General features: G+C 42.2%; 1 protein-coding gene across 4 annotated transcripts in view; it reads left to right on the forward strand.

The window, feature by feature from the left end:
- The first annotated feature begins 13,655 nt into the window (after positions 1-13,655).
- The window catches only part of LOC147865012 (katanin p80 WD40 repeat-containing subunit B1 homolog KTN80.4-like), a 29,114-nt gene continuing 17,636 nt past the window's right edge, over positions 13,656-25,133 (forward strand). For all 4 annotated transcript variants that reach the window (XM_087317701.1, XM_087317704.1, XM_087317702.1 and 1 more), the window contains exons 1-5: positions 13,656-13,812; positions 14,074-14,207; positions 14,829-14,946; positions 15,027-15,253; positions 15,618-15,720. In XM_087317701.1, the coding sequence (XP_087173827.1) occupies positions 13,791-13,812; positions 14,074-14,207; positions 14,829-14,946; positions 15,027-15,253; positions 15,618-15,720 (604 nt within the window). In that variant the 5' untranslated portion in view covers positions 13,656-13,790. The remainder of the gene's footprint in view (positions 13,813-14,073; positions 14,208-14,828; positions 14,947-15,026; positions 15,254-15,617; positions 15,721-25,133) is intronic.

Genomic DNA, 25,133 nt, shown 5'->3' on the forward strand with positions numbered 1-25,133 from the left:
CCGGAACCATCGCCAGATCAACGGCAAGCTCAAACTAAAAACAGAGGAATTTGAGAACTTGCACCGGGAGCATAAACGGTTGCAAACGGAGCACAAGGAACGGATGGATGAGCTCCGGCAAGCAGTTGATCGGACCGCAACCGCATTCGCCAAGGAACAAGCGGAAAACAGAAGACGGTTGGAAGAGGCGGAGAAGGTTCGGACAGAGCTCCTCAGGCAACAGCAGGCGGAAAAAGAAAGAGCGGCGGAGGTACTGCAGAGGCTGCAAACGACATATCAAGGGCAGCTGACGCGCTACAGGGAGCAGGCGGAGGATACGGCAAACCTCATCAAGCAGTTGAAGGAGGAGCGACAAGTGGTGGAAAGCAGAGCACAAATGGGAGCAAGTCGCATCCAGGATATCATGCGGGCCTGGTTGAACCAGACCAAGAGCTTGATCGACAACGGCTCCGTCAAATGGTGGACCAAGTGGGCCACGGACGCGGCGGAACTCCAATTGCTCCGGGCCGACGTAGAGAACCGGCGAAAGGAGGGAGATGATTGCTATATGCTGACTTCCGAGGACTTCACCGGCATAAGAGATGAGCTTGCCGAAGACTTTCAAGCCTTGGCAGAGGACCAACTAGAGCAAGTCCGGCAACTTGTAGCTCAGCTGGACGACGACAGGCTGGAGGCGCAGATCCAGTTTGAAAGTTACGAGAGGTCCCGGATCCGGGGAGAGAAAGAACGAGAACCAGTTACGGTCAACCTCAGTGATGAGGAACCGTTACTGGAAGAAGACCGGACCGGAAGCAGTCAATCGGAGATGCCGGAGCCAGAGAGACAAACGGAGCAGCCGGAGGCAGCGAAACAAATGGAGCAGCAGCAGCAAGCAGAGCAGCCGGAGCAGCTTCAGTCCCAACCGCAACCACAGCAGCAGCAGCAAGCACAGCCGCAACAACCACAACCGGAAGAACAAGTGGAAATTCTTGAACAAAGTAATTTGGACAATTTAGGTGAACAATGAAAGGGCCGAGAAGGGTTCGACGTACAAGGTACTGTCCCACGGGCGTGCCATGTGTTACCGGCCGGCAAGGAGTCCAAAATACGGAATTAATTATATATGGTTGTAAATGAGGATAGTGTGGACGGACGGACTGGAAACGGTATGCCGTTCTAGATCCGGACGGATCCCGAATAGGTGCGAGGGGCACCGTTTTGTACTACGGGCCGGAAACCTATTTAAAGGCCCGGACCCTATTGTAATGAGCGGATAATTAATAGAGCTTATGATGTTTGTACTTCTGTCTTGATTTCCGTTCTGTAATCACTGTTATATCTTACGCGTGTAATTAACCAAGCAATCTAATCGTGTAACCTACGTAAGTCGGTGTAATCATTGAATCTTAATCCTATGCCGTAATCACCCTTTGGTGAAGTGTCTCCGTGACACCTTGTGTTAGGCCTTGTCCGGCTAAGCGAATAACAACTAACTACAACAACTACTCTCTCTTGGGGAATGTGAAGAGTCATAGTCATGGGCAATATGTAACTCATTAGTTATGTGTCATAGAATCATATTCTATGACACATAGTTAATGTGTAGAGAGTAGTGGTGTGACTCTTGACCTTTGAGTAATCATATATTCTCAAAAGGTGTGTTCACACGTTGCACTATGTTGAGCTTGATTCTCAACACCTACCAAGAAAGCTTGATGGTACTCAATCTCAATTTTGAGGATTTGTAAACGAAGTGTACGTTATTATCAAATGCATGCCATAATATCTTGGATGGATGCCACTCAAGTTGCATTGGTAGGAATACTATTAATAGGTACAAAACATCACACAGTTTGCACCATTATTAAGAAAATGGCACTCCCTTGTTAGATGATTTTGATGGTTTCATCAAGCAATTTCAAGCAATTTTTTGGGGAAATTGATAGTGTAAGAACAACACTCAATAAGATTGGACAATTGAGATAAGGAGATTACCCTACCTCAACGTATGCAATATATTTTCCCATTGTTGTATCTAATATTCATTTCCAGGGATAAAGAAGCCTTAATGGATCATTTCCATCATGGGCTATGCAATGATGTGAAGGATTGAGTCAACACTCTTGATAAAGATCCAATAGCACTTACGAATGCTATTAGTTTGGTAGTACAATGTGATAATCAACCAGTTGAATGACATTCTAAATGAAAACAAATATTATGAGCTCAAGGATAGAGCAAAGTTATGCATTTGTGGTCATTGTCCCATTGTTAAGCCTTACTCAAGCACCTAACACAATTATTAAAGGTGACCCCACTCTAATGGAGATTGATGTACCACGTCATTGAGGGCCATTAACCAAAGTTGAAAAGAAAGGATGTTGAGCAAATAGTTTGTTTATATTGTGGTGGCCTAGAACACATAGTGATAAAATGTTCTCATCGACCTAAAGGACAATGTAATCAAGTAAGTGCTAAAGTTGTGTTGATTCTCAAGTTACATCTAGACATCCTAGTAAAGCTAGTAGCCTTGCACCACTCGATACGTTTGAAGTTCTTAGCCAAGTAGATGATGTATTAAACAAATTAAGTCTAGCCAAAATAGGAGTCATTTCGTTGAGCAACCCTCAATTCATAAAGTTAGTCCATAGTGATTGTTCCATTGCATCATGTAGCTATTTCAAACAAATAAAAATCTCACCCAGTTTATGCATACATAGCTTTTTCCACATACATTAACCATTTGGTTAAGTGTGTGTCCACAAGTGTGTCATTCTATTAAGTGTTTTTTTATAGATGTCAAAATCTAGATAAACTTTTTTTTACGTTGTTTCATATTGTGAAGTGCTTTGAATAATAGAATAATCCCCCCCTTTCCATTAAGTTGGAGTTACATCTTATAGGCATGTAGCCTGGCGGGTGTTTTCCCACTCCCATCAGTTATGGGGAGTTACCCTAATTACGAGGAGTTGATTGAGCCCTGATTTAGGTACGGTCAATGTGACCCTGGTTAGGTGGGGCCTTGGTTAAGGTTCATGGTAATACCACAGTTCCCCTTGTAAAAAGAAGTTACTATGCGGTCGGAGTGAGCTGGGGTGTGGACGGTGGTTCCGAGCGGAAGGACGACATGGGCGTGGGTGTGGGTGGTGGTAGCGGATGGAAGGGCTTCATGCGGGACTACTGGGCTAAGGTGTAGCGGTTGTTGGAGGTGCGGCGGAGTAGGTAGGTAGTGTTGCGTATCTATTTTTGAACTTTGAAGGGGCCGATCCATCGATGCATGCGTGACTCGCTCAGGCCACGACGACGGATTGGGAAATAGATGATGACTTTGTCACCGGCGTGGTATTGATGGTCAATGTGGCTTGCGTCGTGTTGTCATTTTTGGCGTAGTTGGGCTTGGTGCAGGTTGCTCGCAATGGCTTTGTGGAGGAGGGGTTGGAGTTGTTGCAAGTGGGACCACCAAGACACTGCTACGTTTGAGTGGAGTGGTGTGGTCAGTTGGGGGATTGCCGCTTCTGGGGGTAACCGCGGATCTCTGTTGTAGAGGGTGCAGAAGGGGCTAATGCGGGTGGAGGCCTACACAACTGTGTTGTAGGCATGTGTAACGAAGGGCAAGATCCGGTCCCAAGTCGAGTGCAAAGGATCAATGTAGGCTGAGATTTGTTGCTTTAAGGTTTGATTGAGGCACTCTATCAATCCATTTGTCTAGGGATGGTAGGGTGACGTAAATAATTGTTGGATTCCTAATTGTGCACAAACGAGACTTAGGAGCTCACTATTGAACTGGGGTCCCTGATCGGGCAAGATTTGGAGTGGGCAACCGTGGGGAAAGATAATTTTCTCCAGGAGTTTGGTGACAATGGTTGTAGCCTTGGCATTTGGGATGGCGATTGTCTCAGCCCAACGTGTCAAATACTCAGTTATTACGAGGATGAACTTGTTCCCTTCTTGTGATTCGGGAAAGGGGCCCAAAATGTCCCATCTGACAATTTCAAATGGAGCCTGAACCTGTATCGGATGTAAGAGGCCTTGAGCCACTTGAGGTGATTTGATGGTCTGACATGAGTTGCATGCTTTGATGTAGGAGGCGACCTCGTGGCGTAGCCCCGGGCAGTAGAATTTGCAACGGATTTTTTCTAGCATCTTGTGGAAGCCCAAGTGGCGGGATAGTGGGTGGTCATGGAAGAAATGAAGGTAAGATAGGCACAATTGCTCAGGCACGTAGACTCAGGGTTCCTTGCCTTCTTGGCAAAAAAGTACGACATTATCTTGGATCATGAATTTCTTGGTGAGGGATGATGTGGGCTCGGCGCGTAGGCGGTGACAGATGTCTTGAATCTTCTTGTCGTGCTGTTGCGTGCTCGCCATTTGGGATGAGGATACAAGGAAATCGGTTGTGCAGGAGGTGACCTGGTTCGCCTAAAGTGATATGCGTGATAATCCATCGGCGACGATGTTCTAGGAATTGCGACGATACTGCAAAGTGAACGTGTAATCCTGCAACGCCAAAACCCATCGGAGTAAGCAACCGGGTGGGTGAGCCTTCCGAATGAGGGAGAGTAATGATTGATGGTCGGTTTCAACTGATGTGGTTGATCCATGCAGATACGGGTGGAAACGGTGGAATGCCCAGACGATGGCAAGCAACTCTTTTTTGGTTGTCGAGTAATTCTCCTCGGTTTTGGTAAGTGACCGAGTATGTAGGCAATTGGGCATAGTTGGTTGTTGTCATCGGATTGTAGCAGGACGGCACCGAGGCCGACGTTGGAGGCATCTGTTTGCAGATTAAAAGGCTTCATGAAATTAGGGTGTGCCAAAAGGTCAGAGGCTTGGAGCGTTCATTTGAGCTGGAGCAAGTTGGATTCGCAGGCGTTGGTCCATAGAAAAGGCTTGTCTTTTTTTAAGAGTGTGCACAGTGGGGCTGACAGGTCAGCTAGCCGTGGGATGAAGCGGAGAGAGAACATGAGGAGGCCGAGGAAGCGTTGAAGATGCTTGACTATGGTGGGGCATGGGAATTTTTGGACTGCTTCCGTCTTCTCTGGGTCCATTTGTATTCCATCAGAGGAGATGACGTACCCGAGGAAGCAAAGGCGTGTACTACCCCAACGACACTTCTTCAATTGCAGCTGCAATCGATTGCGCTGAACACGAGTTAGGACCTCTTGAAGGACTTGGAGGTGGGTGGTATCTCACAGGTTGGTGTGGGTGGTATCTCGCAGGTTGGTGAAGAGCACGATTGGAAGGTGATTTGGGAGGACGAGCTGCCGTGAGGAGAAATTGAGACATGATCCACTACTGGGGAACCAATCACAGCCTAGAGTGATTGGGAACAGTTGTCGCGGGAGGACATAGAAACAGTGTTGGATCTTGGCGGAACTAATGGTGAGCGTGCATGTGACTTGTGTATGTGAGTGGTATAGTTGTTGCCGGTCGCCGAAGAGGATTTTAATGGGTGGTGCATGGTTCGTGGGAAGTTGCAGTTGGGCTACTATGTCTGCGATAATGGAAGAGATGCTAGTACCAGAGTCAAGGAGCACTTCTTGGGTTGTGTGTTGGAGGTGGGAGATCATGGTACGAGAGAAGTTGATGACGTGGTGGCATGAACATGCAGGGGCGGCTCTCCCTGCGGCACCCCGTAGATTAGTTTTTCGGCGACTCAGAGAGAGAGGCATCATCGGCTAATTGGACGTTCTGCTTCTATTGTTGGTTTTGCCACTTCCTGTAGTGGAGCAGGATGTGGTCGTAGTTGTTGTAGTAGAAACATTTGGGGTGTCCTTGGGTGTCTCGTTCGGGCAAGGCACGCTTTGTGCGTAATTGCATGTTCTAGACGTCAATGTCCATGGGAGTGGCCGTTGGCGTAGTGTTTGTATGATCGTGAATGAGATTACCTGGTGTGTGTAGGTCGTGTGCATCTGCAGCTTCTGTACGTTGGGCGGTGAGGGTGGCTTCGTGTAGTGTTTTCGGGCCTTGATCGCGTACCCGGTGGCGGAGGTCTTGTTGGATGCGTGGCCAGAAGAAAAACAACTTCATGTCTTCTGACATGTTGGGGTCAGCCCGTCGTAGGATCTACAAAAACCGAACCGCGAACTGGGTGATGGGTTCACGTGGTTGTTGGGCGATTGATTCAAGTTGTTGTAGGGCTGTCTGATGGGAATCTTGATGTGCGAAATTCCGAATCATGGCTGCCCATAACAGGTTCCATTGGTTGCATGTCTCCTCGGGTTGTTGCATGAGCCATGTTGTTGTGATATTCTCGAGAAGTGTCTTCATTTCCATTGCCTTCCGTGGGTGTGGCCACTGGTGGTAATTGGCCACCATGTCGAAATAATCTAGCCAAGAGAGGATGCCCTTTGATGGTAGGCCGGAAAATGGTTTTGGGCAAACTCGGGGGTCTAGGAGATTCTGTTGTGGCTTGGATCGTGCTGAGAGGAATGACAACATGGCTTGGTTAGTATGGTTAACTTGTAAAATAATACTAGACATTGTCGAAACCAGTTGGTCAATTGGCGATGAGTGGTGATGTTCTTGAGTTTGTTGCTGCAAGAATTCTGGACTCATGGAGTTTGTGTTGTCGTTGTTGTTGTCGTGCTGCATTGTGGCATGTGTTGTTGGGGCTGCTCTGCCCGTCTTCTCCACCAGGATCTAAAGTGCTCTGAATAATAGAATAAACCTCCCCCTTTCCATTAAGTTGGAGTTACATCTTATAGGCATGTAGCCTGACAGGGGTTTTCTTGCCCCATAAGTTATGGGGAGTTGCCCTAATTACGGGGAGTTGATTGAGCCCTGATTTAGGTACGGTCAATGTGACCCTGGTTAGGTGGGGCCTTGGTTAAGGTTCATGGTAATACCACAATATGACAAAATTACATCAAACAAAATTAAAACATTACATAAACTGAATTCAACATATGGACTCCAATTCATGTAGAAGATAACTATGCCATAAAAAACTCATTGGTATAATCTTTAAGATCTAGTTGTTTCTTTATGCATGGTTTAAGCAATAAAAAAAGGAGTACAATGTTAGAGGCCATTCTTTCATAGTTCCTTAAGATGTCAAGTGGACAACCCATTTGATTATGAAATAGGCCTATGCCTCCATTTTCATAGTTTGGCAATCAAAACCCATTTTTGGGCATGTACACAAAGTCATCATACATGGGGAAGAATCTATGAATAATGTATGCAACAACATGCTGAGCAACAACGTAGGGGCGATTATAGCAACAAGATGCGTTTGATCATAATATTGAGTTATCAGAGTGGTTGTTGGGGCTACGCTTTCTCAAAATGTGTAGAGGAAAAAAATTCATGTAAAAAGCCCTAAGTGCACACGTTTTCCTTGAGATCAAAGTGTGCACTTGACTGTACATATAAAAAACATGAGATAAGCTAATAAAGCTTAATAAAATAAAGCACAAAACAAACCTATATTAAAGGGAACTATGATGCATTTGAGGAAAGGTTTTTTTTCATTTGGTTGCTATTTACCAATCTTATAAATTCAAAAAATTCTCTTTTAATACCATTGCACTACCAATACAACTTAGATTGAGTCTACCTAACCTAATATTGTTTGCACAATCTTGATATCTTTCTAAACTAAAAAATATATCTTAATTATACTAATATTAGTCGAATATCTCAATTACCATATAAAACATTCTCTCTTATATAATCTTATGAACTCTCTAAACAAAATAATTAAACCATCTCCTACCACAAAACATTAATTTTGTAGACCTCGTTTTATGTTTCTTGGCTTAGCCTTGAAATCTGGTCACCTAGTATCTACATGTTTAAATGTTGGACAATTGACCGAAATTAACATAACATTGACTATATTGGCATTCATGGAATATCAACTCATTAATTTTGAGAGGAAGTGGTGGTGTATTTGGGTCCACTCTACTTTGATAGTCGTGGCCAGTGTTGGGCAAAGTTTGTAGCCCCTACCGGAAATTTTCCTGCTTCTCATGAACCTAACCGGAATTTTAAAATTTTGGCCGGCCACGTTCCTACCAACGACAATGTCAACCGGAACATGTTGAAATTTTTTTTGGCCACATAACCAAAAAAAAATCTAATGCAATACAAAATCAAATCAATCACAAAATTTTGGAACCCAAAAACTAAAGATATATATTTACCAAAAAATATTCTAACTCTATAAACATAATTCACTTTTCAAACCTTTATAAAGTAGCATTAACAACATTAGATCAAATTAGATGTAATATATAGAAAGTTCCAAAACAAAATCGATCACATTTATAAAGTTTTAATCTATATCTTCTATGAAGTCCTCGATCTCATCATCATGCTCCTGAGATGTTCCTGTAAAAATATGACGATATGCCTTGCTTTCTCGCCACAACAAAATGCTAGCATTGAAGTCATGTTCTTCTAGTTCAGGTCCTTCAATAGTTCAGGTCCTTCAATAGAGATTTACAAATGGGAGGAATGGACAGAAATTGATTTGCAATGGTATGAAGTGTTAATTCATGCACATAAAGATAACTTACACAAGGTAACTTACCCTTATACTTGAAAGTTCAAGGTCAGTTGATGAGATAGGTAAAAACATCCAACATGTTTATTGTCTCGATAACATCCCCTTTTACTTTGTTCAAAGAAGAACTCCCCAAGGACAACATGTGTTTCTAAAATTATACATACATAGAGACATGCATCCCCTAAACCCTTGTCATCTTGGTGATGAGTTTTGGTATATCTCTTCTCAATGGGCAGGCAATTCGATTAATTGAACATATGTGACCCATGTCATCTTAATGATCACTTTAGGTATTCTCTTCTTAGTGGACAAGCAATTTGATTAATTGGAGCTAACTATAATTTTTTCGCATGTAGTAGTACTCTTTGTCATCTACTATCCAATTTAGTGAAGTTAAGGGATCCCCTCATTAGTCTCTAAATGGAACTGCAATAGGGTCATGTCCTGAAGTTACCAACAACATACAAATGATTAGCCTTATCCATGCGTGTACTTCAATCACTTTGTCCTATGGGGCATCAACATGCTTGCATAAGCCTCACAAAGGGGCCTTTTGCACTTCATCCTGCATTTCATCTCTTCACGACAACGAGCATAAACCGACATATAACAAATCTTATGTGACAAATCATGGGAGGTTATCTAATGATCGGCATTCTAAATCATGATAGTAATCCATTGGGTCACGCTTGATGCTTTGAAAGAGATTAGGTAATGACTAATGTATAGATTAGGATTAGGCTATTAGGAAGTAAAAGATAAAAAAGGGAAATGGACTGTATAGAGGGCATTGGATTACAATGGCAATGGTATTGGCAATGGCAATGGCTATGGTAATGCCCACATCAATGGCAATGGAATTGGTGATGCTAATGATCATTCCGTGGGAGAAGATCACAAAGGCATCCATCTACTCATAGGTACTACTACAGTTACTACTACTACTACTCAAGTTCAATGCCCACCTTCACCCCTTGGTGGACACTTTGCTAGGAGCAAGAGCGTCGGAAGCGTGTCTATCTTATCTTCGAATGTGCCGATGCATAACCACCATGTTATTAGCCCCAAGCCGCCGTCTCGCAACGGCGCGACTCGCCTCCTCAAGTGGTTCAAGAAGACATTCAGCAGTAAGCCCAAGAAATGAAGAGAAAAGAAGTCCCTCTCCCCTCCTCCCTCCCCCTTTACTATCAATGATTAGTATCCAATGGTTTGTATAAAGGAACTCCATTATCTAGCTCTAATGGGTAATGGTTAGTGATTAATGGGTAGTTTGGTAATCTGTGGATGGAAGTTTGGATGATCCATCTATCATTGGGTAATTCAGATATAATGAAACCATGATTAATGGGAGTAACATGTCATATATGCCTATGGGCATTGGGTAATGTATCTCAACATATATATGCTTATGATCCTCACTAATCACCACCACTATTCTAAATATGCCTCCAAATTGTCCATTGGATTCATTCTTGCATCATTTAGTGTATCTAATCTCTGTACAAGACTATGTAATGCGAGGGTTTATTGTCTTTTCATGTCAATGAATCTGGCCATCATTCCACTGGCTAAGGGAGAAACATTTGCCAGAACCTATCATACATAAAGTTTGGGGAATTACTTTCCTTAATGTCATTAACCAACATTGAAAGATCAATTAAAGCCCTCCAAAACCCAATCAATCATACAATTCCATTAGTTGGTCATCACTAAGTCTAGCGAGATCTCAACAACTGAATTACCTCTCTATATTGAAGTTTGCAAAGGACCTTGGGTTATAGTTTGAACTATATTTAGCTATGTTGCATGCTTTTTTTTTTATGATGGTTTTGTATATACCTTATATGTAATGCATGGATATGCACATCTGAGTCACCACAGTTCTACGTCACAAACAAAATTATACACAGAAATTCGAGAAGAGAAGTAAAAAAAATCGACCTGATGAAGAGAAAACAAAGGAAATTTCCCGCAGAAAGTTCTGTAAGGGAATGATGGAGAATACCTGGAGTGTAAGCACCAAGTCCAGTTAGAGCATTTCCATATGAAGGTTGAAAGAGAGTGACGTAGTCTGTTCCAGGAGGGGTAGATGAAGCAGAAGAAGAAGAAGAAGGAGCAGAAGACGAAGACGAAAGCAAATAATGAACAGGGATCAAGAAACGTGACTATTTGCAGAGTCGAGAGGGAAGAAAGGGGGAAAGAGGGGGAAAGAGGGGGAAAGTTAAATCTATATATTTGTTATATATACATACCTATATTTTTAAAAAACTATATAACTAGCCGGTTGAAAAAATATCAACCGGCTAGATTCCTGTTGGTAGGATAACCTGGCCGGAATCAATTCCGGCATTCCCCCACCTTGGCCGGCAAAAGTCCCAATGCAACCGGAAGGCTGACACTGTTCCTGGGACTTTGCCCAACACTGGTCGTGGCCACAAACTTGGATTTGTGATTGGGTGATTGTATCTTGACATTGAAGAACATCAGCATATTATCATCTACTTTAGGTAATCTTGCATCTCTCGCACATTTGAACGTGACACATCCATCGTCAGTAAGTTATCTTGCCTGAAGATGATTAGGGGTGGTATATCACAAGGAGGTGGAGACAATTTTCGTGCACTTGAATCTAAATTCATATTGTGTATAGGATAAAAAAACTAATTAGAATCAATCAAACATCATTTTTCACTTGTGTAGCAAGAGGATTGCAGAATCGGAATATGGTGTCACGAAGCCACTCTTTATGAACAAGACCACTTGGGCACTTTTTTGTAAAGAAGTGTGTTTAAATATGCAAGCCCCACAAAAAAGGTATGTCTCCTCGATTTTTATCATGTTAGTCAGTATACTTTCTTGTATATTATATTCTAGTATATTGTATCGTTGAGTCTGTGATTTTGTGTTCTCTAATAGAAAGTTGTTGTAGTTCATGTACACATGGGCCATGTTTCCCACTTGGGAAGAGGCGACATACAAGGGTTTAAGGCCCATTTCGTAAGTGTAAATTTGTGTTTCAAGATTTTCTTTTGTGAAAACATAAAATTTTAAGTAGACCTACTTAATGTTTTTTTTTGTAGATAAAAGTTTATGGCACTCACCTATCATGGATGAGAATAAAAAAGTCGCATACAAAGGGTATAAAAATTTGACAACCACGTATCCTCCACCGAATCCGATGGTAAATGCATTTTACAAAACATTTCATTTTACATAATCCTAATAATTATTATTTCATTCTCTCTTAATTACATTTTTTACTCCTATACTTTTACATGTTCTGGAAATTCATGGAATTGAAGATGTCCTTGAGGTCGATGGAGACGAATAAACACCCACTGAACAAGGATTCAAGAATATTGTGGAGTTTCTCATAAGTGAATAAACACCCACTGAAGTTATGAAGAGGAAAGTTTGTAAGAAACAAGGACAAAGATGAGCATGTCAAACAAGAGATGGAGATGGTGTAGGATTAAAGAATCTAAATATATTCTATTAAATTGGGAATACAAGATTTTATTTACCAAAGTTACAATATTCCACCGTGAAGATGACACTTTATCTTAGCCAAACTCCAACTTGATTGACTTTGATCTTGTTGAAAAACCTTTGCCCATGAGGTGGGTTCTGCTTTGGATTGGTCGACATTGTGATGGAAAGGTGAGGTCAATTGAACACAAAAAATATCGACACATCTACGGTATTACCAAAAATCCTAATCAAAAGCTAGTGACAATGGTGCAAAACATGTGTCCCTCATGCACAGATAGGGCATAGACAAGCATTGAGCCTCTCTCCCAAGATGAGATTGAGGAGTTAAAAAATAAATTGGAAAGATGTTTTGTTGAGTTAGGTCTCAAACATACAACCTTCACGATAGATTTGATATGCTACAACAATACATCACAACAAATGATTGACAATATAACACATTTTTTATGCTTATTAAGTCATCGTGTATTTAGTATGCCTAAAGTCGTTTCCTGTTTTTTTGGAATAAGAAGAAACCGTTTCTTGAACTTAAATTTATAAAGAATGTTATCCTAATGGGCCTCACTTTGTGATTGGTATATAATGTTATAGGTAAGCCTCATGACACTTGTAATACTATTTGAATTTGTTTTCATATTTTGTAGCAATTGCTTCACCACACCCACCCACTCTAACATACAAGTATGCAAGTTCACTCTTTTGATCTTCAATACTCCGTAAATTAATTACTACCTTATTGTTATCAGTAATTATTATAGTAGTGCAACTAGGTAATGTTGCACACACATCGCCTTTACTACTCCTAACTTGGGCTTTTGATTGCTCTTTGGCCCATCACAACCCCAAGCCTTCTAATTCCTATGCACTTGATGGTCATGAAGGTGCTTTTTATTTTGTGGTTGGGATACTAACGGTAGGGAATTGAATTGACTCTCCTCCATCTTCACTTTTGATGCAAATGCTGATCCCTTTTCTATCAATTCTGTCTCTCCATTCTTACTACAATGATATCGGGTTGATCGGCAAAATGATTGGTTGGAATGGTTTCTCTTGAGAAAACAATTCTGATCAACCAAGTGGACCGAGAACAACAGATTGGTGATCCAACCAAGGATCAAGCAGAATGAATAGTAAATAGTGTAGGGAGGAGAACGACAAATTGTGACCGAATAACGATGAGGATTTATGAGACCAATAGGCACAATCTAATGTTTGGCATAGAGACAAACAATATTATTAGGTCGAAGGGTGGCTTTTGAACATAGTAGTAGTAATAATAATAGTAATAATAATAAAAACAATAATAATGATAATGATGTATGTATGTGTGAGTCTAAATAGATTGCCCAAGTTGAGTGGGAGAGAGAGAGAGAGGCCGGGAGGGTGGTGGATGACGTGGAGCATGGCAGCCAATGGGAGACGAGTAAAATAAGGATTTATTTCTTTATTACTACCCTTTTCTTGCTTTATTTATTTATTTATTATTACCTTCGTCGCCTTTGTGTCATGCAAAACTTTGGTGCAAAGTTTTGCACCCCACCCCTCCTTCCATCTCTTCCCTCATCATTTCTAGGGTTAGGGTTAGGGTTAGGGTTAGGGTTGGTCTCCAGTTTCTCTTATTCCATTTCTCTCTGATGTTCACTGCGGAGGCATGAAATAAATCATTTCCTTCTCCGCCAGTCGCTCAATCGGCTTCTCCAATGCTCACTGTTAGGGTTCCTTCTTCTCCGAAAATGAACCACAATTAATTCGTAAAGCATCCCCCTACCAATATTTTCAACAGTTCAACAGATCCTCGGATACGATGGATCGTTCCTACAAACTCCGTATCCTTCCTAATTTCTTCCGTTTTGGGTTTTTTTCTTCTCATATTTTGTTTCTATTTATGTGTAGAATATGATCGTGCCATATCTCTGGCATCAAATTCTTCCTTCTGTTGTCATTTTGCTAAATTGCTTACAAGTCCTGTACACTAAAGAGAATTTGATGCGAGTGCAAAAGAAAAAAAAAAGAACAAGAGAATTTGATTAGTCATGTATAGATCTTTTAAATTTTTTTCCCCCTTCCTTAACGAAATATTGTGCTAGAGGAATTTGTTGCCCATGGTGGCTCGAATGTGACTTGTTTGAAAATAGGTAAGAAGACATCGAGAATGATTGTTACAGGAGGGGAGGATCATAAAGTAAACACGTGGGCTGTTGCTAGACCTGATCGTGTCATGGTAATTCTATCAATTTTTGGAAAATCTTCGCTGTAATGTGTGTACAATTGTATGAAATTCAAGTATTTTCTGATTTTTCTTGACATATTATTGTGTAATCCATTCCATGCTTTCAATCTGAAAACCCAAGGTAAAGTTTTATCTTCTCACGGACATTTGCACTCACAAATCACGGAGTTTAAAATATGAATTAACGTTAATGAACCCCATGCGTAAAATCGTAAGATCAAGGTAATATTTTTATGTCAAAATTTTCCTCCATGAATCATGCAATTTCAAATTCAAATAAATATGAACCTATGCCTTAATAACCTTAAACCTAAGGTTAGCTCCTCTGTTTTTAGATGACATATTGTATTCATGAGTCGTGAAGTTATTGATTTGAATATGGACTCCCCTCATATTTTTCTAATTACTCTATAAGTTGTGTACATGTTATGAACATTTTGTTTATAGTTTTGCCAGTTTGTGTATATCTTTCAGTTTTTGGTAACCTTTGAAACATTTGAGGGAGGATTTCAAAGCGCAGAATTGGGGTTTGCATAAAGCACTAATTATTATAATTTGCATCAATTTTCGTACAATATGTAAGCCATATATATTGGTTAATGTTCTTCTCAGAGCTTATCTGGACACTCAAGTACTGTGAATTCGGTTACCTTTGATAATGAAGAAGCACTGGTTGCTGCTGGATCTGCAAGTGGAGCAATCAAGTTATGGGATTTGGAAGAAGCAAAAAGTAAGCTAGCTAATTATAAACATAGCCCAATGACATTTCCAAAATGTAACAGTTTACTTTAATTTTGGCAATCATTGCAGTTGTCAGAACCCTAAGTGGACACCGTTTGAATTGTATTGCGATGGACTTTCATCCATTCGGAGAATTTTTCGCATCTGGTTCGCGTGATACCAATCTTAAGATATGGGATATTAGGCGCAAACGCTGCATCCATACTTACAAAGGACATGATCGTGGTATTAATGCAGTCAAGTTTAGTCCTGATGGTCGTTGGGTGGTCTCAGGGGGAGAGGACAATGTGGCAAAAGTGTGCACACGCTCTCTCACCTTTTGTGTCCGCATGTCCATGTCTAATACATATTATGATGCACATTATTTCTTTGCTTTGTACTTGCACCTTGGTAATATCTTTCACCCTTTATGCAATCATGTGATAATTGCGATCTTGATATCTCTTAGTGCTCCGATTTTTTGCTTTTTAATCTCAGGAAGCTGAGAAATCTTCTCAAATGATCTTTTAAAGATGTCACTTCTTTCTTTCTTTCTTTCTTCGGTTCATAGGTTTTCAATAAAAGCTACATATTGGCATTTTCGGATAAACATCAAGGATAGTGTTCTATCTTCTTATGTGGTATGATTTAATTCTTTGTTTGATTTGGAGTGTTTTATAGGTATGGGATTTAACAGCTGGCAAGCTAATGCATGACTTCACGTGTCATCAAGGTCAAATTTTGTGTGTAGAGTTTCATCCACATGAATTTCTATTGGCTACAGGTGATTTTATAATTTCATCTTGAGTAATAATATATTCTTTTTAACAAGCATATATTGAAAATATTTTATTGTTATTGTAATTAAAGTATACATTTTCAATATGGACTTTTGTGAATGTGTTATTGAATCCTAGAAAAGTATTTGCATATCATTGGAGATTGTTAATCCTAACTAAAGCGACAAGCTGTCAAACCAAAGGCAACGTAAATAACCACGTTCAAGAAATTAGATCACAATGAAGATTAAGTGTTAGAGCCAAGGATATTAATGTATGCCATATTTGAGCTTTTGAATCCAAATATGGGCTATGGCTGACTAGGAAACAAGTGATGAAAATTTGTGGATTACTATGACTTTCTAGAATTTTGTGCCCAATCTAGTCATTAGTGGCAACTATCTTGTCATTGCTTCCGTGCTAAGGGTTGGAGTAGGTGTTATAGGCATGACCATAACTTATCGCAGGATTGTTTTTAGTGTAGTTTTGTACATGCGTGGATGACAAATTTGAGGGTTAAATTGAGAATATAAAGAAAGGAGGATTACTTTTAATCTTGAGGGTTGGGAGAACCTTCAAGGGCCTAGTGTGAACTGGACATGGGCCTTGGTTCTTGTTTTAAATATGAGACCTAAATAACCTCATACAACAGTCTAAGGCATCTTGCACCAAAATCATCATGGTTGTAGTTATTTAGCCATGACATATGACACAATCAGGGCGACCAAGGGTAAAAACAAAACTTTTTTATGGAAGGATGGTGGTAATGTCTTTCCCACCAATATATGGAGATGGATACCACGATCCAAAAACCTTTAAAAAGGACATCATCCGACGTATGTTAGCCATACGATTGTATGTGGATGGGTGCATAAGTGTGTGAGTTTTTGTATGAAGTCTTGTTGTAAAAGTATGTGCACATGTGCACAAGAGTGAGTGTGAGTATGTTCGTATGTGTATGAACACATGCACACAAATGTGCATGTGTGTAGATATGAAAGAGTGTAAGTAAGTTGTGTGTGTCATGGCTAGAGGGATTTGTCTACGTCGAGTTTGTGATCGTGTGGTGAATAGACTCTTGTGTCAAGCACACATGGTGCCGAGTACAACTCAAAGCCCATATGAGGTGGCATGGAATGCCATTTAGATCTTGGGCTTGTCCCAATTCCTTCGTTGGGGCTGCTTGGGTGGATTTGTATCCTTCTTTCTCAAATTGTTGTGCACATAGGCCCTGGCCCCACGAACCATGACCCTAACACCCGTGTCATCGATAGATAAAGGCCATTAATCCCTGCCATTGTAGGTGCTTCGCTTGCTTTGGAGGCCTCTCCATTTTTGTTCAACCTATGCTAAAGATCTTTCGAAGACAAAAGTTGTAATATATCTAACTTGAGAATCTCACATGTGCCAAAAACCAAATTCTTTCGTCTCTTTTTATCTTATTTACTTTTATATTTATTGAGTAATATTTATTTTATTTTGATTTGTTGTTCTCAAAGATGAGACAACACTTAAGATGTAGTCTCTTGTTTAGTCTTATCGGCCATTTTGGCCTCGTAAAAGACGTTAATATATTTTTCTTTCTGTTTGCTCTTTCATTTTTTATCTATTTACTTCTTGGGAGAGGAAAAGGTGGCATACACACACTTCTACACATCCCTAGGAGTAACATTTATAGGGTCTAGGTTCTCCTTATGGGAGGCTACTTGTGTTAGACTTTCTTGTGGATATGCAACCAATGGTTCGCAAAAGACAATGCGCACATTTGCCTCTCCAAGAGGCATGATCTAAATTGTGGGTATGTCATACACTTCTAACGCCAACTCTTCTCTTGAGAGTAGAAACATGGGGATTGAATCTTAACAAGGCAAATAACTTGAAAGATTTAGAGAGACCTTTAGTGTCAACGATTGCCCGCATAATAAGGAGCAAAGCATTGGTGCCCCATGATATAATTGGGGCAAAGGTTGGAGCGGCCTCTATAATCATCAAGGTATTATTTTGATCGGTGACCTCTATCCAACGACTTTGGGATCTCCCTAAAGGAAAGTAGTCAAGGTTGGCACTTACGTCATAAAACTTGCTAAACATGGAGATATTCATTGTTGGGGTGCTGAAATGCAACAATGGTTTGAGTGACATGGCATAACATAAATGCACTACTGCCATTCCAGTATAGCTTGGACTATCCCCATCTACACATACCAAAGTGGAAAATAATAGAGCGATCCCTATTGTTTTCAAGATGGCCCACTATAAGACACTCTTTTTACAAATTTAGAAGGTGGATTTATCATCAAGCCATCTTAATATATTGACATACATTATTGTAGGCATTGGATAGCGTAATAGGTCAACTGTAAAATCCATCACATCGGTTAGAGATTGAGGTAGGTAGATATGCATGGCTACCTCGAGAACAAAGAATTTACCAATTGTGCCATTAGGGAGTGGAATTTGAGGAACACTATCTCATTGTAATGTTTTTTATGAAATAAGAGGCGTTAAACAAGGTGTGGCCCACCAAGCAAGGTAATGGAATATGAGGACCAATGTGCTTGAAACTTTCCTTGCTAGAACTTAAGAGACATAGGAAAAGTTGAAGAACAACAATATAGCCACACGAGACCATCCACAAAGGCCCACTACATAAGGTAATGGAATATGAAAACCAACAATGCTTGGGACCTTTCTTGCTAGAACTCAAAAGACACAAAGAAAAGTTGTTCAAGGACAACAATACAACCATAGAAAATCATCCACAAAAAACAATTGCAATTTTCTTTAGCTCCATTGCTCCTACTAATACTACAAGTGAATCAAGGCATGGGTACTTGACCAGGATATAACAAAGGGGTTACATATAGATCGGGTAATAGCAATTTGTCATGCATGTAAGTCCTAGCCCCATGGATCACGATCTCCCCACCCTTGTCATTAGAAAATAAAGGGAATTATCTCCTGCCATAGCAGGTGCTTCCCTTGCTTCAGAGACATCTCCATTTTGGGTCGACTTATGCTAGAGATATTTTGAAGACAAAAATTACAATATATCTTACTTGAGAATCTTACTTTGATGATAACAAGATTCTTTAAATCTCTTTTTATCTTATTTACTTTGTGTTACTTGGTGACATTTATTTATTCGATTTGTTGTTCTCAAAACTGAGCCAATTACAGTTAAGTTGTAATCTCTTGTTTGGTCTTATAGGGCATTTTGGCCTCTTAAAGTCACAATAATATTTCTTTCTTTCTTTCATACTTGCATTAGAGGAATCCTTAATAGTGGTAGCTACCCTAATTCTCGCAAGGTGAGTGAGGACTGTTGTATTATTGCTTTGGGAAATAAGAAAGTCTTTCGTGCCTCTCTGTGCGGAAGATCAAGAAGCATTCGATTGTTGTTGAGTACCTGCGTATGACAGTTTCTATGTCGTTGCACAGAGAGAGAGAGAGAGAGACAGAGACAGAGAGGCACGAAAGACTTTCTTATTTCCCAAAGCAATAATACAACAACCAGATACTGCTTCAAATTCGGCAATGGAGCAATTTCGTGGAAGTCGAAACTTCAGGAGTGCACAGCGACCTCAACGACCGAAGCAGAATATGTAGCTGCGTCCGACGCAGCAAAAGAAGCTTTGTGGCTCGGTCGGCTGGCGCACACGTTTCGACAAGGCAACAGCACCTTGACTGTCGCTGTAGACAACTGGAGCCGAGTCATGGTCGACTTGTCGAAACGTGTGCGCCAGCCGACTGAGCCACAAAGCTTCTTTTGCTGCGTCGGACGCAGCTACATATTCTGCTTCGGTCGTTGAGGTCGCTGTGCACTCCTGAAGTTTCGACTTCCACGAAATTGCTCCATTGCCGAATTTGAAGCAGTATTCGGTTGTTGATTTCCGACTGTCTATACAACCGGCGAAGTCCGAGTCGGTGTAACCGACTACGCCTGAGGTTCGGTTCGGACCGAAAAGAATGCCATGGTCTTTTGTGCCAGCCAGATATCTGAACACATGCTTGACTGCGTTCCAATGCGATCGGCCAGGATTGTGCATAAATCTGCTAACGACTCCTACGGCGTGAGAAATATCAGGCCGTGTCGCGACCATCAGGTACATAAGGGAGCCGACTGCCGGTGCATACGGTACCGACTTCATATCTTCCCCCTCTGGGCCGGATGTCGGGCAGTCTCGCTGAGAGAGCCGAAGATTCATTGGGAGCGGGGTTGAGGCAGATTTGGCTGATTGCATGTTGAAGCGTTCCAAGACACGTCCGATATAGTCGGTCTGAGACAAAAAAAGATGTCGTTTGTCGCGATGCCGACTAATCTTCATGCCGAGTATGTGTCGTGCCGGACCGAGGTCCTTCATGGCAAACTTCAACCGCAGTTGCCGAATGAGATCGGCAAGTTCGCCCGCGTGGCGTCCAGAAATTAGCATGTCGTCCACGTAAATGATGAGGAAGATGGGTGATCCATCTTGAGCTGTGTTGGTGAAGAGACAATGGTCCTCATCGCTTTTTGAGAAGCCGATCGATTGGATGAAGTCGTCGAACTTCTTGTACCATTGTCGTGGTGCCTGTTTGAGGCCGTATAGACTCTTCCTGAGTCGGCAGACTAGATGTTCTTGGCCAGTAGCAACGAAGCCTTTTGGCTGCTCCATATAAATTTCCTCTTCAAGATCACCATGGAGGAATGCTGTTTTGACATCTAGCTGAATCAGCTCCAGGTTGTCGGCTGCCACTACGCCGAGTAGAAAACGAAGGGTTGTCATTTTCACCACTGGTGAAAAAATCTCGTCGAAGTCGACGCCATATTCTTGTCGGAAGCCCTTCGCAACTAATCTGGCCTTGTACTTTGGGGTGGTCGAATCAGACGTCTCTTTTAGTCGATAAACCCACTTGCAAGGAAGAGCACGTCGGTTCCTAGGTAATTCGACCAGATCCCAAGTCTTGTTTGCCCGAATGGAGTGCATTTCCGACTCCATCGCCAGATGCCAGGTGGCTGAATCGACAGATGTCGATGCTTCTTCGTAAGACGTCGGTTCGCCGGCGTCGGTGAAGAAAACTCCAGGAGAGTACCTCTCCGGAGGTTGCGACAGTCTCTCGGATCGTCGAGGTAAGATTGGACTGGTCGCATCGGGTATCAAGGTCGGATGGTCCGAAAGCGGATTGTTCTGCTGTGCCGAGTCGGAGTTGTCCGAGTCGGTGGTGTAAGGTTCAGCTACCCGTGAAGCTGACCGTGTGTTGAGAGCAGGGCCTTCTTGAAGGGTCGGCACATCGGAAAACGTTACCCTTCGGACTTCGATCGATTTTTCGACTGATGGATTCATAGCCGACTCGTTGAACACAACGTCCGAACTTCGAACGATTTGCCTGCGTTCGGGGTCCCAGAGTCGGTATCCCATTTCGCCGTCGGATCCATATCCAAGGAAAATGCATTTCCTGGACCGCGGTGCAAGTTTTCGGCGATCATCTTTCGGAATAAGGGCGTACGCCTCGCATCCGAAGATCCTCAGCTTGTCGTAATTCGGCTTGCTGCCGATCCATAGTTCCTGAGGAATTTGAAGTCCTAGAGGTCTACTTGGCGACATATTGATTATGTGTACTGCCGTGAGTAGAGCCTCTGCCCAGAAGCCATCCGACAGTCCGGAGTGTTGGAGCATGGAAACTATCCGTTCTTGGATTGTCCGATTCATGCGTTCGGCAATCCCGTTTTGCTCCGGACTGTGTGGTGCCGTAAATTCACGTCGGATGCCGCGTTGTCGGCAGAATTTGACGAATTCTTCGGATTTGAACTCTCCCCCATTGTCTGTCCGAAAGCATTTCAGCTTTCGGTCGGTTTGATTTTCTACCATAGCGAGCCAATCGGTGAAGATCGAGAAGACCCGATCTTTGGTGCGAATTGGATAAGCCCACACCTTTCGAGTCGAATCGTCAATAAAAGTGACGAAGTAAGAGGCACCGCCGAGAGACTGATGCGGCATTGGGCCACAGACGTCCGAGTGGACCAGATCGAGAGGTCTCGTTTCTCTTGGTGCTGATGTCGGGTGTGATGCGGCTACTTGTTTGCCATACTGGCAATGCTCGCAGAATTGATGGTCGGAGAAGGAGAGTTTGGGGATGTATCCGGCTCTAGATAGGTGCGTGATGCCGGCCTTGCTTAGGTGTCCTAATCTTCGGTGCCATAGTGATGACACAGGAATATCCACCAAAAACAGGTTACCCTCTCTGAGCGTAACATGTAACGGATACAGGGAGTGTATCTTGGGTCCTCTAGCAAGCAGGAGGTTCCCCCTGTGGAGTGTCCACCCTCCCGAAGAAAAACCGGCACGAATGCCGTCTTCATCTAGTTGTCCGACTGAGATCAATGGCCTTGAGAGCTCGGGTACATGTCGGACATTGTGGAGTACAAGTGTAGAGCCACCTGCAAGGTTGAGCTCTACTGTGCCGATTCCGATGATGTCACAGTGTTGTGAGTTGCCGACTCGAACTGAGTCGGAGTGACGGATCGTATATTGCCGAAATTGGGATCGATGAGGAGTCACGTGAAATGATGCGCCCGAATCTAAGAGCCATGTGCTCGATTCTTCAGTTGTGAGTAGAACTTCTGATCCGACTGGATTTTCGATTGATAGTATATTCGGGTCGTCTGGTAGCACATCAGCTGAGGAGCTGACGTAATTGATCTCCTCATGCCGGCCACTCTTCTTGTAGTTCTTGTTCTTGAGTGCGCGGCAGTCGGCTTTGATGTGTCCGGGTTTCTTGCAATAGTTGCAGATTCGGTTATCCCGTGACTGGCTCCGTCTTCGCTGATTGTTCGGCGGCCGTGAGGAATCTCTTCCTCGTATGTTCGATCGGTCTGTCGAACCTTGTACTACGTAAGCGTCGTCTGTTGAGTCTTTGGCGAAAGACTTTCTCCGAGCTGCTTCGGTCAGGATTGCGCTCGTGACTTCGGAGTATTTAACAGCCGTGGTTGACGCGTTGCACACGGTTGTGACGAAAGTTTCCCATGATGAGGGAAGGCTGCTCATGAGTATCATTGCTCTGAGTTCATCCTCAATTGCCGTCCCCTGTGACGAGATTTGGGAGCTTATGCTTTCGTACTCATTGAGGTGTGCTTGAACCGAATCGGATTCTTTCATCCGCAAGTTGTAGAGGCGCCGGATCAGAAACATCTTCGTTGCGGCGACCTTCTTTTCGTAAGTGTCCGACAGTGTTTTCCACAGTTCGAATGCTGTCGTACACGATTGCACCGTAAAGTATACCGATTCCGATAGGTGCATCCGAATCGTGGCGCGGACAATTCTGTCCAGCTTCTGCCACTCAATCGGTTTGTATCCTTCTGGAGGTTCTTCATTTTCGATGGGATCGATTTGCCCCTTGACTATGAGATAGTCCTGCATTTGCTCCTTCCAGAAGTTGAAGTTCGATCCATCGAACTTTCGTAGACTCATTTCTGACGAGCCGGATGTTGATGCCATCAAATTTGGTGTCGGTTAACGAAGCTCGGTTCGGAGTTGACTACGAACCTTGTTGGAGTGCAGCCGGTTGGCTCACCCGATATCGTTCTAGTCGGATTTGAACCTGAGTCGGTTCGGCTTCGAATATATGTATTGTTGAACTTGCTCGAATTGACTCCGGTAACTTGAGGGACAGAACCGACTGGTCTTCCCGAATGGTTCCGAGTCGAAGTGAGCCCGGTTCGCTTCGGATATATATGCCGAATACCGATTATTGAAACCGATTATCTGGACCGATTCTGCTTCGGGTGGCTGCAGCGACGAGAGAGACAGATCCAACTGATCCTCTCGAATGTCGATCAGCCGGATGAAGCACGAATTGGGGTTGTTGTCTTGAGACCGATCTGCACCGAGTGGTTACAACGAGCGGCGAGCAGCGTTTGTTGACTACTTCGGATGCCGTTTAACCGAATGGAGCACGATCGTGTCAATGATACACAAGGGGATTTCACCTCGAGCGGTTACGATCACAAGGAACAGAGTACAACCTGATGGCTTACTCCAAGCAAGAGGATCTAACGCGATGAGGTGCAAAACCTCGTTTTTTTTTTTTTGTTCTTCTTCTCTCTTTTTCGAATGACGCAGGAAACCGAATGCTGAGACGACGGCCGACAGCGGATTGAAGGACCGACTACTGTGCAGGCTCTGATACCAGATGTTGTAGAGAAAGTCGTCTGTGCGGAAGATCAAGAAGCATTCGATTGCTGTTGAGTACCTGCGTATGACAGTTTCTATGTCGTTGCACAGAGAGAGAGAGAGAGAGAGAGAGAGACAGAGAGGCACGAAAGACTTTCTTATTTCCCAAAGCAATAATACAACAACCAACCTTACAAAAAGGTTACAAGGTCACTATATATAGTGACCGACTTAGGGCAACTACCCTTTATGCTAATTACATAAATGGCCAAAACGGGATAGTGTGAATACGTCCATTATACACATGTATTCGACAAGGACCATTGTCAAATGTCTTGGAGGTTGTCAATAAAGTGAGTAGTTTTCTTTGGAGAACTTCTACATCATATCTTAAAATATAGTAATATATCTTTCTTCTTCTTCCAATGCTCTTAATGATAATAAAGCAAAGGAAGTTACTTAAGGCAAGCAAGCAAGCAAACTATTGAATAAATACTTAACTAAGAATGGGCCCCAGACATTGCAAAGGGGTTACATGAGATTGGACGATAGCAATTTGTCTTGCATGTAAGCCCCCCGTGCTCACGATAAAGAAAATCGGATAGGCTTCAGGAAGGCCAAAAAAGCGGCACGAAATAACATCGGGATTCCGAAAGTATACACTTAAGATAGATCTAGAACAAGACCCGAATCCCACCATAAGTGGCAAACCCCATGCCTTCATGAACCATGATCTGACCACGCTTGTCATCGATAGTTAAAAGGCCATTATCTCTTTCCATCGCAGATGCTTCCTCACTTCGAAGATCTCGTCATTCTGGATGGACTCATCTGAAGACAAAAATTAGAAACTATCTAATTTGAGAATCTTGAACGTAAAGATAACAGAAATCTTTAGCCATTTTTTTATTATTGAAAGTTTTAATTAGTTAAATTTGTTTAGCCATTTTTATTTTTATTTAAACTTTCAATTAGTTACATTTGTTTAGCCATTTATTTTATTTTTATTGATTTAGTTATTTTTAGTTTTTGGAAAAAAAGTTACATTTGTTTGGTTTGTTGGTTTAATATAGGGAAAAGTACCAGGATACCCCTGGAAGTTTGTCTATTTACCAGAATACCCCTGAAAGTTCTAAATTTACCAAACTACCCCTATATCCAAAAAAATACATTCTATAAAGTAAATATACACTCAAATGTACAAGCCATATTTACCAAACTACCCTTAAACCTAGACTTTTTTACCATAGGGCTAGTTTGGTAAATTT

The sequence above is a fragment of the Azolla caroliniana genome, unplaced genomic scaffold (genome assembly GCF_043228905.1).
Source record: "Azolla caroliniana isolate FFs.n. ecotype wild unplaced genomic scaffold, voAzoCaro1.0.p SCAF_4, whole genome shotgun sequence".
NCBI lineage: Eukaryota > Viridiplantae > Streptophyta > Polypodiopsida > Salviniales > Salviniaceae > Azolla > Azolla caroliniana.